Source organism: Natrix helvetica (assembly GCF_964273705.1).
Source record: "Natrix helvetica genome assembly, chromosome: 2".
NCBI lineage: Eukaryota > Metazoa > Chordata > Lepidosauria > Squamata > Natricidae > Natrix > Natrix helvetica.
Window position 1 is genome coordinate 14592531 of NC_138552.1, and position 14178 is coordinate 14606708.

At 35.8% G+C, this 14178-nt stretch overlaps 1 protein-coding gene across 14 annotated transcripts in view; it reads right to left on the reverse strand.

The window, feature by feature from the left end:
- TCF4 (transcription factor 4) overlaps nt 1–14178 on the reverse strand; it is a 449273-nt gene that overhangs the window by 170567 nt on the left and 264528 nt on the right. For 13 of the 14 annotated variants that reach the window (XR_014174417.1, XM_081941830.1, XM_081941822.1 and 10 more), the window contains 2 exons: nt 11343–11472; nt 11136–11185 (listed from right to left, as the gene is read on the reverse strand). The exons of the other annotated variant lie outside the window; for it this stretch is intronic. Coding sequence is in view for 12 of the 13 variants with exons in the window: in XM_081941830.1 (XP_081797956.1) it covers nt 11136–11185; nt 11343–11472 (180 nt within the window). In the remaining variant the exon portion in view is untranslated. The remainder of the gene's footprint in view (nt 1–11135; nt 11186–11342; nt 11473–14178) is intronic. 14 annotated transcript variants of the gene reach the window in all.

Here is a 14178-nt window from a genome sequence, read left to right on the forward strand (position 1 = left end):
ATGCAGAATACACAGGTAAGCTCATGCTGAACAAGCTCTCATTTAGTGTCTGAAGTTATGATGGTACTAATTGAGGGGGGCTTCTAATGGATTTTCATGGATACAGTTGCTGCAGTGTCATAATTTGGCCATGTTCTGACCCAACTCCCCAAACACAACCAACCCTCTGCAATTAATCGATGATTCCTTTATTAGGAGTGCCAGCAGCCCCAGCAAAAAATATCTCTCTCACAGCAGACTAACAAGTCTGTCCGGCAGGGAGATGAATAGTTGTCTGCCGCATCTATTCATCTCTTCCCCCAGTGATAGGGTGGGGCTTCGCTAGCAGCGGTGGCTCTTCCATCCCAAGGATCAGCCCACAGATTTCCACTGCTCCCCTCTCCTCTGCCTTCTGTGCATTCATGCATCAGGCACTGGATCAGGTTGTTTCCCCTTTTCCTCAACAGCCACTTCCAGACCAGGGAGCTGTTGACTCTCCTTCTGAGGGTGATGGACCGCCACAGGCTCCACTTCTGTTTCTCTGACAGCTCCATTCCCTCTTCCCCCTTGGAGTTCTCAGGTTGCCTTGATGCTGATCCCGATTCTCATGCCTCCTTATCTGATTTGACAGCTGGAGGTGACAGCAGCTGACAGGCCACAACAGGCAACTTGGAAATTGGCTCACAGTTATGACACTGCAGCATCACAAATGATCAACATTTGCAACCTTCACTGCCCACTTCTGACAAACAAAGCCAATGGGGAAGCCAGCAGGAAACCATAAATTGCAATCACTGTTCTTCAGCAAGAACTACCTGTATTTACCATTTGGTTTTCCCATACATCAAAAACCAACAGTCAAACATCCAGAAAATAATACAAAAGGCAAAGATACACAAATATGCTGATCTTAGCCTCCAACTGACATAACTTCCTGCTGTTGCAAATGTGCAAATGTCCTAAGTCTACACCTGAGAAAACGAATAAATTAGCATGACAAAGATATTCATCCATTGTGCATTTGAATATTGTCCATGTCAAATTCAACTTTGAATGGAGGACCACAAGTTCCCTATCTTTAAATAAAAACTTTCTGAATTAAAATAGGCAGCACCTTATTTGTAAACAAGAAAATACTTAAACAAAATTGAAAATAAAAGTAGAACAATTTTTATTTAGATTTTTGTTAGACATGTGTACATATCTGTATGCAGAACTGACTGTGCCATTTCCTTTACAGTAAGTGCAGGTAAAAGTAAGAAATTATGAGCCAGATACTAATATCTAAGAAAAAGAGATGGAAATACAGCAAAATTTAGTTGGTGCTATTCACTATAACTCTCCATAGCTTTCTTCCCATCGCCAAATTAGCTTTCTTTTGTTATGTAAACTTTTTGCCTTTCTATCAACTGCATGGAACAACGTTCTTGATTGTCTTCTTCTTGGCTTATTTATTATTCCGTCATGTATTTATCTTCTAGTTCCTTCTTATTTTTCCCAAAATCATCTCAACATTTTTTTATATTGCAATTCAGTTTTGGAATCCATCCACATTCATTCAGCACCCACTCATATTTGGCTCCGTCTCTTCTGGTTTTTCCATACATCTTAAGTATGCCATTCAATATACTTTTATCGTTCCATAGATGCACTCAACTCTCACTCCCATTTAATAAAATGGGTAGAAGCAAAGTTTTATGCAGAGTTACTTTTGCTTTTTTCAACAAAGATTTATTCCTCACAACAGATCACATCTTTCTACGAAGATCTGCACATATAAAGATTTCCCAGGTATTCACCTATTTTACTAAACATTCTATCAAAGCTCACATATTCCTCTATAGCTGCAGCTCTTCATCATTTGTGCACAATAATTATGCAAAAATAATTCAAGTCTATTCTGCACACCAACAAACAGACAATGAACTATTCTTACATTCACCCCTGCTTGACATAGTCACAACTGAACTTCTTACATCATCATTATCTTCTGCAACCTTTCAAGCATAATTCTGCCAAACACCTTCCAAGGGATGCTTAACACACTAAACCCAATGCAGTTTTTGACTCCATTTTTGTTGTCTTTGTTTAGCCTTCTGTATAGGAGAACAATGAAGATATTCTTCCCATGCTCAAGCAAAGATACTCTTCCTCACACATATGCATAAACAAAAATCTGCCTAGCCCATCACAGCTAAACCATAAACCACATTTTAACATTTTTCCATTTACATCATCTACAGCTGCTGTCTAGCATTTGTCAACCTTCTTTCCACATTTATTGCTAACAATTATAGCATTTGCTTCAGTTCCACTTTTCAACGTACCACCATCATTCCCATACAAATTTTTAAGCCACTATTTGCAGCATTCTCTTTCAGTTTATTTCCTCTTTGCTTAGACTTTTTTTTAACCTACTTCCAAAACAAATTCAAAATCACTTTGTGGTTTCCCATAATTGCTCTTCCTTGTCCTTTTCTGCAGCGTACATTCTTCCCCATCCACAAACTCTTTCACCTCATTCTTTCAGCAAACATTCTTTTTTCCCCCATACAACCAATTAGAATAACGTCTTACAATCCTGTGGCATTCTGGAATACAATTCTTGTTCCTCTGTTCTTAGCAGACTTCTTTACATCCATTTCCATTCATTGGGTTCAGATTTAAGACAGATTTATCCTTACTTAATCCTAACTGGGACCAAAATTTTTGTCACTAAGAAAAGAGGTTTTTAGGTTCAACAACGAAGTCACAGCTGTAGTCATTTAGGTCATGACAGCCTTACTAGGTAGACTATATAGGAAAAGTGAGCAGATGAGCTAATTCTACTTTATTGTAAAGCTATGTTAATAGAATCTAAATAGAATAAGAACCAAGGTGGCACAGTGGTTAGAGTGAGTACTGCAGGCTACCAGCTGACTGCTAGCTGCAGTTCAGCAGTTCAATTCTCACTGGCTCAAGCTTGACTCAGACTTCCATCCTTCTGAGGTCGGTAAAATGAGGACCCAGATGGTTGGGGGCAATAGGCTGACTCTGTAAACCGCTTAGAGAGAGCTGTAAAAGCACTATGAAGCGGTATATAAGTTTAAGTGCTATTGCTATCTTGCAACTCTAAAAGTACAAATCTCCCACCATTGCCTTTACAATCTGAGAAGCTTGGGAGGGTCCCTTCTGAGATATTTGCCACATTTATTTGAGATACTTGCCACATTTCTGCAAGTTAAGTTGCCTTATAACTGACCATTCCCTAGACAGCATCACTTGGCCCTATCTCCCAAGGTTTTTCCCACATACTGTTACAGGCCAAGACTGTGGCATCGTTAGACAAGGACCTCATGTTTCTTCTGCACTATTGCATTCATGCCCACTTCAACTCTCCTCCATCATCTGTCTTCCTGCAACTCTGCCTTTTTAGCCATTCTGTGATCCCCGATGCCTACCGTATTAAGCTGATTTTCGATATCTTCTTCCTCCCACTGCTGACAAGGTGTGCCTTGCTTAGCCTTTCAGAAGGGATTTGCTGGCTATGAAAGGGCTTCAAAAAGCCTCACAAGACATTGAAGCTATGCAAGGCCCAAGAAAGATATCTGTAGTCTCAGGAAAAAGACCAGTTGCTACCACCACATGCCTCAAGAAAGGCCAGGCCAGGCATGACTCATCAACAGAAATGAAGGTCAATTGGAAGGACCAAGTGCTGTGGAGCGGAAATGGCAGGTGCAGCCAAATTTTGGGAGTGGGGGGAGAGATAGGCAGGTGAGGGGGGGAAAGGGAAGCATACCCTGCAGGCATGTTGCTAAGTATCCGAATTTTGATCATGTGATTGTGGAATTGCTGACAAAGCTAAAATACTGAGGAGTATTCATGACTACCATTTGTTTAGCACCACCGTAATTTTGCTGAATGACCATTTGTTCAGCAGCCAATCAAAGACTGCATGTATATTCCAATAGTTTTATCATACAAAATATATACTGCATACCGTGTTTCCCCGAAAAAAGAGAGGGTCTTATTTTCTTTTGATCCCCGAAATAAGCGCTTGGCCTTATTTTCAGGGAGGTCTTACTATTTTTGAGGTGCAGGAGGCGGCGAGCATGGCCACCTCATGGCTGCTGCTGTGTTGCAATATTTTCGGGGAGGGCTTATTTTAGCGCATGTGCTCAAAAGCCCAATTGGTCTTATTATCCGGGGAATTCTTATTTTCAGGGAAACAGGGTATACTTTATCTTCCTGAAATCATGCTAGTTCCACTCATTTATTTCACTTCTTTTTCTCCCTTCCATGTCTGTATTTCCCAAGACCTATTCTAAGCAACTTGTATGTCCCAAATTTAGAACATCTAATCACTGCTCTATTTCTCAATCTTTTGTTACCAAGACCATAAATAATAAATACATTTTTATATATTCATTCCTTTCCCACATGAATAGATTTAAGTTGGAAGCAGAATTGCTCAATCACTTTTTTCTGTATTCTCTTGTCTTGATCTCACACTCATTCAAGCCACGTAACTGAATGTTTTTACTTTGCCTCATCTTTAGTCAGATGTTACACAATTTTCCACAAACTTATGTCTAATTCTTCCATGATCATCATTTTTGGGAATGCAACATGAAACTACCACCAATTTAAATGCAATATCCTAAAAGTAAGGGAATTACCACTCTGGCTTGATATATTTTGGGCAATGTTCCACAATTGGTACCAAGCACAAATTTAATCCAGCAGGCTCACATTATTCCAGAAGATAGAGTTTCTATTTTAGAGATTATGTGGCATGGTCACATACTGTTGCTCACATTCCATTAATTAGGAAGTATGTGTACTTGCAGAGATATTTAGGATTTGGTAAATAAATAAAAAATTAAATGATTCTGAAGGTACAAATTCATCCCATATTTTGGAGAAGTGAAACAAGATGCTTGCAACTACTGAAATAATGCATCACAGTAAACTGAGCTAATCTGAAATCTCATAAATTAAGACTCAATCTGTTGCACTGAATTGTCAGGTTATATGCAGATTATAATTCTTTATACTTATCTATGGTTAAGTGTAAAACTTGTGCTATAAATAACATGAATAGCTACAACAATGGTGGGTTCCCGATCCCGTTCCAAATGGTACGGTTGGAACGGGCCCGGCATCACCCACATGGACGCATGCAGCGCGCGCATGCGTCATACCTGCCTGCAACACCTCCGCAAGCCTCCGTGATACTCCAGCTGATCGGCGGAGCATCGTGTCATGCACGTACGCAGAAGCGCCAAAGGCTTAAAGGACAGGTAAGGAGCTTGGGCAGGCAGGTGGGCCCTCCAGAGCCCTGTACCGGAACGGTCCCCGGTGCTCCGGGCAGTGTCCGGTACGCACATACCGGGGCGTACCGCCTGCAACCCACCACTGAGCTACAATTACAATAAACTACAGCAGATTATATACAGATTATTATAAATTAGAATATAGAATAACAGAGTTGGAAGGGGCCTTGGAGGTCTTCTAGTCCAACCCCGCTTAGGCAAGAAACCCTACATCACTTCAGACCCTATGCCACTTCAGTTCTTGCAATCAAAGTGCACATTGTGTTAAAATATTTATAATAGTATTCATCTACTTTTTTGTTATGCTTTATGAAAAGTGATTTTTTCCATTTCTGAATTGGTAACCCATTTCTGTTATTTTTCTGGATTATAGGCAATAAGAGCAAATATTTTGTTAGCTATATGACTAGTGGCAATTCATATATGTCTGATACATAAATTTGTTAGTATCTATCAGTATGCAACTATCCGATGGATAGTTAACAAGAAAACAAGTATAATTCAAATATAAATTCACAGAATCAATTATTAAAGTATGAAGGTTACATCTAAGTTTGATTAAACAGTTGCTTTCAAGACAATCAGTTTACAGTTTCCTTTAAATATTATAAATTACGAACAAGTCTTGTAAGAAAATCTCACTCTCAATTCTCAAAATATTCTTATTGGACATATTGGATTTATTGGTTAGAGCAATTTAGGATAATATTCATCTCATCCTTCACCATTGGCTAGGCTACCTGAGGGATGACCCAAGAGTTGTTTGCAACATTTGTGAAAGCTAGATTTAAAAAGTCTGACTGAGGCAACCTCTTCCCTAGCCATTGGTCAGCTTCAGAAATGTTTAAAAGGTAAGCTCTATTTCAAGTTGAATTCAACTCCTATTATTACATGAGAGCATCCATTTAGAGAATTTCTGGTTTGTTGTTGTTAGTTGTGAAGTCGTGTCCGACCCATCGCGAACCCCATGGACAAAGTTCCTCCAGGCCTTCCTGTCCTCTACCATCCTCTGGAGTCAATTTAAACTCACGCCAACTGCTTCGGTGACTCCATCCAGCCACCTCATTCTCTGTCGTCGCCTTCTTCTTTTGCCCTCAATTTTTTCCAGCATTAGGCTCTTCTCCAGGGAGTCCTTCCTTCTCATTAGGTGGCCAAAGTATTTAGAGTTTCCTCTTCAGGATCTGGCCTTCTAAAGAGCAGTCAAGGTTGATCTCCTCTAGGACTGACCAGTTTGATAGCCTTGCAGTCCAAGGGACTCATAGGAGTCTTCTCCAGCACCATAGTTCAAAGGCCTCAATTCTTTGGCGCTCAGTCTTCCTTATGGTCCAACTTTCACAACCTTACATTGCAACTGAAAAAACCATAGCCTTGACTATACACACTTTGGTTGGCAGGGTGATGTCTCTACTTTTTACTATGTTGTCTAGATTTGCCATAGCTTTCCTCCTCAGGAGCAAGCTTCTTTTAATTTCTTGGCTGCAGTCCCCATGTCCCCATTTCTGGTAACAACATAAATTGGTTTCTCACTGTCACCTTTAGGGTTTTTTAAAACAAGTTCCCAATCTAGCCCAATTGTCACAGGACTGCCTGATACTATTCTACTCAGTTTTTAATGTAGTATGATTTTGCTTAGTTTATTAAGATTAGCCAAGTTTGACTAAGGCCTTCTATTTCCTACCAGGTGACTCCTCCTATTTTTCTTGAAAATAATTTGCCTTTTTCTGGTATGTTTGTTTTCAACTTCCCAGTTTACCCAATTGCTCTGAAACTCCCCCATCCAAATACTAATCAAATCTTAAACTAGTCAATGTTTTATAGATAAACCTGGATCTGTTTGAGATACAGAGACCTATGATATTTTGGTCCTATTTCTGCATATTAAAATAGCCAGAGAAGTAATTACTTCTGGAAAAAGACTACAGATTATTTCAAATGATACACAGTTGGATAATTCATCAAGGAAACTGTTATGGATGTTGATGAAATTACTGTGGATCTAAGAATACTGTGGCATAAGTTAGATATTACTCTACAGTTATCTGTGCTTCTCCATTTCCCATCCATACATGATTGGTGCTTCAAGAAATCAGCTTTAGATTGTTTGTATTTCAACTGTTAAAAAAAACCTTTTACGGTTGTTCAAAAGTTTCTGGGCAGAATCAGCAGTGAGAGGTTAAGAAAACAGACACTTTTACAGACTGGAAATTGGTGAAGAACAGAAAGAAGACAATAAAAGAAGTTAAATGGACAATTTTTACATGAGAGAGATACAAGAAGTAAGGGTCCTGAAGGATCTGTGTTAGAACTTGTGATCCTTAGCTTGTTTATGGATGACCTCAAGTGGCTAAGAGAGGTCAAAGTGGCTGACACCATCACATTATTCAGGGTGCTAAAATCAAAAGGAAATGGCAAACAGCTTTTAAGAGATCCCTCCAAATGTTGCATATGGTCTTTAAAATAGCAAATGTAGTTCAATGTAAGCAAACATAAATTCATGCTCATTGGCACAAACAACTAAATTTCATGCATTCATTAATGAAATCGGGACTGGCATTAAATGATCCAGAAACGCATCTGAAAAGGTGGATAACTCAGTGAAAATGTGACCTTGCTGGACAGCAGCCAGTGATGAAGAAGCAGGAGGCAGCAAAGGGAATAGCGAAAAACAGGATTGAAATAAAACTGAAAATGCAGTAATGGCTTTGTGTACAATTTGCATACAACAATATTTATAGTGATGATCACCAAATCTGAAAAAATGACAAGAGATGATATAAAATGATTTATGATGGAGAAAATGTACAGGTTTTTCCCCCCTCTTTCCCAGTGTCAGGATTTTAATTTCATTTATATTAAATTAAATGCAAGGGTGACTAGGGATCTTTATACAACACAAAGTTGAGTGATTAAAGTTGATAAGATGTGGTCACGGCCATTCATTTGGAAGTTTTTAGAAGGGGCTAAACAAACACATGGAGGAAACCTATCAACAGCTGCTAGTTCTGATAACTATACATTATCCTCTTGAATCAAAGGAAGGTTCCCAAATTCATCTGATTGGCTACTAGATGTTAAAGGATGCTGGACTAATGTATTTATTAATTGACTGATGTTAGAGGATAAATATTAGATGGACCATTGGCCTGTGCCCTCACAGTTGTTCTTGCATTCTTAGCCAAATGAAAGAAACCGCTTGAAATATGCCCAGGAGCTAAATGAGAAAAAACAACAACCCTGCAGCAACAAACAAATATAGAAATGTGCATTTTTACCATCAAACAAATGTATTGAAAATCTACAGGTTTTCACAGTTCATAAATCCCTTTATAGATACGTTGTATGAATCATCAATTACAATTTGCTTTACAATGAAAAGATTGATTTTATTTTAATTTAAGGCGGGGAAATCCTCACTTCATTTCCAATCTACCAAGAAACTACAGCGTAATCTATTTAGTCAGTTTACAATGTGTATTGTTTATCCAACATAATGGCATCGTATACTACAATGTGACAAAATGCATTATTTAAATACATTGTGCTTTACAACAGGCTGTATTATTCTTTTCAAAACCTCAGCCATTTACTGATACATACAACATAATTTGCTACAGTTTACAAAGGGAAATAATTATCAAACTAGCAGAATCTCTTTTTCTTTATTTATGCAATATACTGTATATCACAGTAAAAATATCTATCATCTATCTATCTATCTATCTATCTATCTATCTATCATCAGTGGAAAAATGTTTTCTTTTTTTCTCAGAATATATATATGAAATCTAAAGCTATAATCAACATACATCTTTTGTAGTGAATCAAATCTCTTATTTTTTTAAAGTAATACTAGGAAATAATTACATGTGAAATACTCCAAAAGAGTTTATCAATAGCAAAGTTCTAGCAACTTCTTTAAATAACATTCTTCCAAAATATTTGAACACCTTAATCAAATTGCTTAATCCATCTCATATTTTATTTTTCATGGAAAACTAGGCAGCTTGTAGCATTCTTAAAGTTCTAACAGTACTGTCTGCAAACAATTAGATTCCAAAGCAAAAATATTTTCAAAACAAAACTCTAAAAAAATCTGCTGTAAAAACATTTATTAAAATTATTTTTATTTTTAAAACTTAAACAGAATATAACATTACCTTCATAGGTAATGTTCCACAGTTGAATGTTATTTATATTGACTTTTTAATTTAAAAAACCCCTATTTTATTTGTACTACAATATGTTGACGATGTACTCTATAGCAATTTTAATAATATCTGTGTTATTTTTACTAGCTTCTTGCAAAATAAGGACAGCTGCAAACTATATTTCATCTGTGGTTGTCTTAAAAATGATTAGAAATCAAAGTATCAAGTATATTACATTTTCTTCTTACTTCAAATGCTGTTCAACTTCTATTCAAATATTCATAAAAAAACCAACACACACACACACACACACAATTTCTTTGCCCTGAATTCTCCCCTGACAGTCAAGAAAGCAAAGCAATTTTCCTGTTAATCATTTTTAGTTTCGGAGTATTTCTTCTTCAACAGATGTGTGGAAGTTAAAAAATCTACACCATAATTCATGTATGAATTTAAAACAATGATTTCATTCCTTTAACTGTTCACTACGCTTAGGGAATACTAGCAAGTACATCTAAGATAGACTGAAAGACTGCTTACAGCTGAAAGCATCAGATAAATATGAGATAATAGGAATTGGATAAACATCAGTAGTTGTAAAATAAAAATATTTTATTTTATGTATCCTTTTATTCAGTAAGACAAGAGCAGAATCCCAAATCAAAAGAAATAGTTTTGCAATATAAAATATTATTCATCTGGCACCCCATCAACTTTATAATTATCTCTCTAAGTACAACTTACATGTCTAGGTAAAATAGGTGCCATCACCATTTCAAATTGACATCACCATACTTGAATAATAAAAAAAAAATCTAGTATTTCACTATTTAGATTTAAAACTATGTCCCCAAATATATTTGTTTTAAAATTAAGCTTAACATTAATCAACAACAAGGTAACTGAAAATATAAGATAGTCTGACTTATTTCGGTGTAAGTCTTTTTTTTAAAAAAGAATAATATGCAAGGTTCAACACATGGATGACCACTATTTTCTGCGGGAATTAATTACCCCTAATTTATACATTCTTTCTCTCTCTTTATCTACCTATATATAGTTTTTTTACTGCCAAATAATTTAAACCTATGCTAGTAATTAATTAGGATACTTGCCCCGAATTCTTCATAAACATGTCATTTGTTAATAGTGAAAATAGGACAATTGGAGGTTTAATAATGCTTTAATTTATTTCTATAACCTAGAATTCCTTTGATAATACCTGAAGCCTACAGGCTGACACCTGAAATCGCACACAGCGAGAGAGCTATTTCAACAGAATATAGTTAACAGCTCTAATTCAGAAACTTCACTGGAAAAAATTAAGATGTCCTTCTATTCTGGGCTCAGACCCATGTGAATGTTGCATAAATCCCCCTCACAAATCTCTTTTAACATGCAAATCCATAAATCATCAGAACACTGACAAAGAATTTAACCAGCTTGAGAAACTAATGCATACTCTGTCTGGAGTTGGATACTGATAGAACTATCCAAAACATCACCCATCACCAATTTATTTTTGGTCAAAGGAGAATAATTTATGCAGTCATTTCATCTATCCATAACGGCGATTAAAACTCTGAGGACAATCATTGACATCATTTGTAAATTAGTAACAGGACCAATGGCACCTCGCTTACTTAAAGACACGATAGAAATACCAATAGAAAATCGACAAGGGAGTACTTACTGAAGATGGTAAACCCGGAGGAACTTTCCGAACTTTCTTTGTTTGTACTTCTGAAAGAGGAAGATAACAGGGGAACGGTGAGAGGCATTTTTGCAGCCTCAGACCTTCACAGTCTGTGATTTAGCACTGAGCTTAGCAGGTCTTTATCAAGTTCTATAAGACAGTTCAGTAGAAGTTGCACATTAGAAATGTAAGGAAGTAACTCACCAACAGAAGTGCTGTGCAGAGGCCTCCTTCGCGGATTATTGCTAGAATACTGATAGTACTGAGAACCAGGTTTGGTAGGAGAAAGAGTTCCTGGGTTGCCCATTTCCATGTCACCTCCAAGGAGACTTTGCTAAAAGATTTTTGAAAAATAAGTATTGTTATATCTAACTTTTCCCCCGTTTCCTTTTCTATATGCTGATTCAAATTAACAGCCAATAATATGTAAGGGTCTGTAGCAAGAAAATTGTTGCAAGCAGCCAGTCAAAAAGCATTTCAGCACGATTGTTTTAAATATTACAAAACATTCTTTTTATTTAAAAAAAATAGAGAACAATTTCACTATTACTGAAAAGAAATTTAGCGTGTTTAATTAATTTTTTTTCTGCTTAAATAAAATGGCAGATGAGTATTTTTTAAAACTTTATTATCAAAAGATCCAGAACTCTTTATTTTTCTACATTATTTAGGATGAATCAAATATATTGTGTTCTTCGATTTAACTTTGTAGTCTAATACTAATGAGCAACTGCCAAACGATTTCATTGTGAAGAGATAATCATTCTAAAAAAGGTGTCCGTGTCCAATAAAACTATTTTTAAAAGTGGCTTATAGTTACCATATAAAATGTGCCAATCAAGTATATGTTCATTGAAGAAGAAGTCAAAATAATAATAATATATGTTTTATTGAAATTAGTTGTTTGGCTACAATATTTGGAACAAGGAACAGAGATTGAGGAAAAAATAGTGAACAGAAGTTGTTTTAACAAGCTACTTCAAATCATACTGTTACAATAAGTATGTGAGCATCCAGAAATACGAAAAGTACTTACTTATGAATGGACTACTACTAATCCAGAAGAAATGGAATCTGAGCACAGTTACAAGGAAAAACCAAAGACTGACATTTTCTAAAAATTCTATTACTATAACTACATTGCAACTTACCCATAATATATAAATCCCCTGATTATACTCTGCACCGAACACATTGTTCTTTTAATTTTTCTGATATGCAATAAAACAGGTGCAGATACTACCATTTATATGATGAAGAAATTTCCCATTTAATAAAGAAATTTCAAAAATAAGTACCAAAAATCTAACTTTATCGTTACTTGTAATCAACTTTTACTGACTGAACTAATTACTGTACTTGATAAAGTACAGAATGTGTTTTCCCTAATCTAAATTCTAATCACCATGTCACTCACAACAGACTTAGTAATGCTTCACTAACACACTATTCACATGCAAAACACTCTAAATAGGCCAATTATGACTCTGCCCCTGTTCCCTGGTTAACCCGCTGAGAACTGAAAAATTTCACAAGACAGTCACCAACTAAAACAAAGACTCCTTGTTTTAAATTAAGGCAGTCTTTTTGATTCCTAAATAGTTCAACAAAGTACCATGTCTTTGTCTGAAAGCAGTTGGTCAAATATGACCTATGAGCTGGAAAATATATTGGAAAAAATAAGTAAATAAAATAAAATTTAAATATAACTTTTGCATCCTTGGAATATACGTACATTAAAATGGCTTTCCCTAGAAAAGCAATTCGTAAATTTGTTAGTAACAACCTATAATCAAGACTACATGTACGGAAACCTTCATTTCCAATTTTATACAAAGTCAGAAAGGAGTTTTTCACATCCACAACTCAAAATAGGAAAGCATGAAAATCTATCTTCTTTGTAGTTCTTAAAAGGCCATAATAGTGTTTGCTTTTGGACCGAAAGTGGGGAAATTGAGAATATGCTGTGCTAACAAACAGTTTCAAGCAAATTTAATCATTAACATTGATTTTTTATATATAATAAAACTTTTTGAAGTTTAGTATGGAAAGTCCACTGGAATACATCTTGGGAATCAGACATGCTAGAATATGCAACTTCTCAATTAAATGATTTCTGTGGATATGTATCTTTTGTATGTTAAACAGCCAAGTTTAACTTTTAATACCACTACAGGAAAAAAAATAGTTCTAATTTTTTTCAGTTCTAAAAAAAATAAACTCTTTGGGGAAAAAAGACAGAATTATACACATAATAAACATAAATAGAAAATGGTTCCAAGTCACAATTTCTATTATTTAATTTTATTCTAGCCACTCTGTAAAGTTGTTCACAAGTTTACTACTTTAGCTGCAGAAGCCTTCAGTTCGCAAATATGCCAAAATACTCTTAACATGTGATGCTTTATAGGCTAAATGTTTCCTATGAAAACTCTTTGGACTAGTTTACTAGATAGATGCAGTATTTATCAAGTACAGTGCAATATATACTCAGGATAATGCCATGTGGATCTGATGGAGTGGTTTGTAACCCATGATACTTCTAGGATTTTAAATCATCAGGAAAAAGATAAATATAATACTCCCGGAAAATGAACAACCTTCAAAATAAGATATCAGTCACGTATACTACCATTTCTAGCAGAGTAACCCTGACTATAAACAAACAATTAAACAGCAATGTATATTCCATTACAAAAAAAAAAAAGAGTATACAAAAGTTACAAAACTTTATTAAAAGGCAGACCGTAATGTGGCATGGCAAAATCCACCCATTTTACTTTTCATTCAAGCAGCGTAATTATATTTTGCTACATATTAGATGATATATAATAATCAAGCATCTTTGGAAATATATAAATGTGTGTGTGTTTAATCAAATGCATCCAAGGATGGGAGGAAGGGATGGTAGCAAAACATTACTAGCTTCTCCTTCCAGCTTTTCACTTAAGTGCCTCTAATGTGGTCTTTATTTAAGTCTTTGTTTTTCATTGGAACAGCTAAGTCATTCTTCTGAGGCAACAAAACATGCATTTATGTG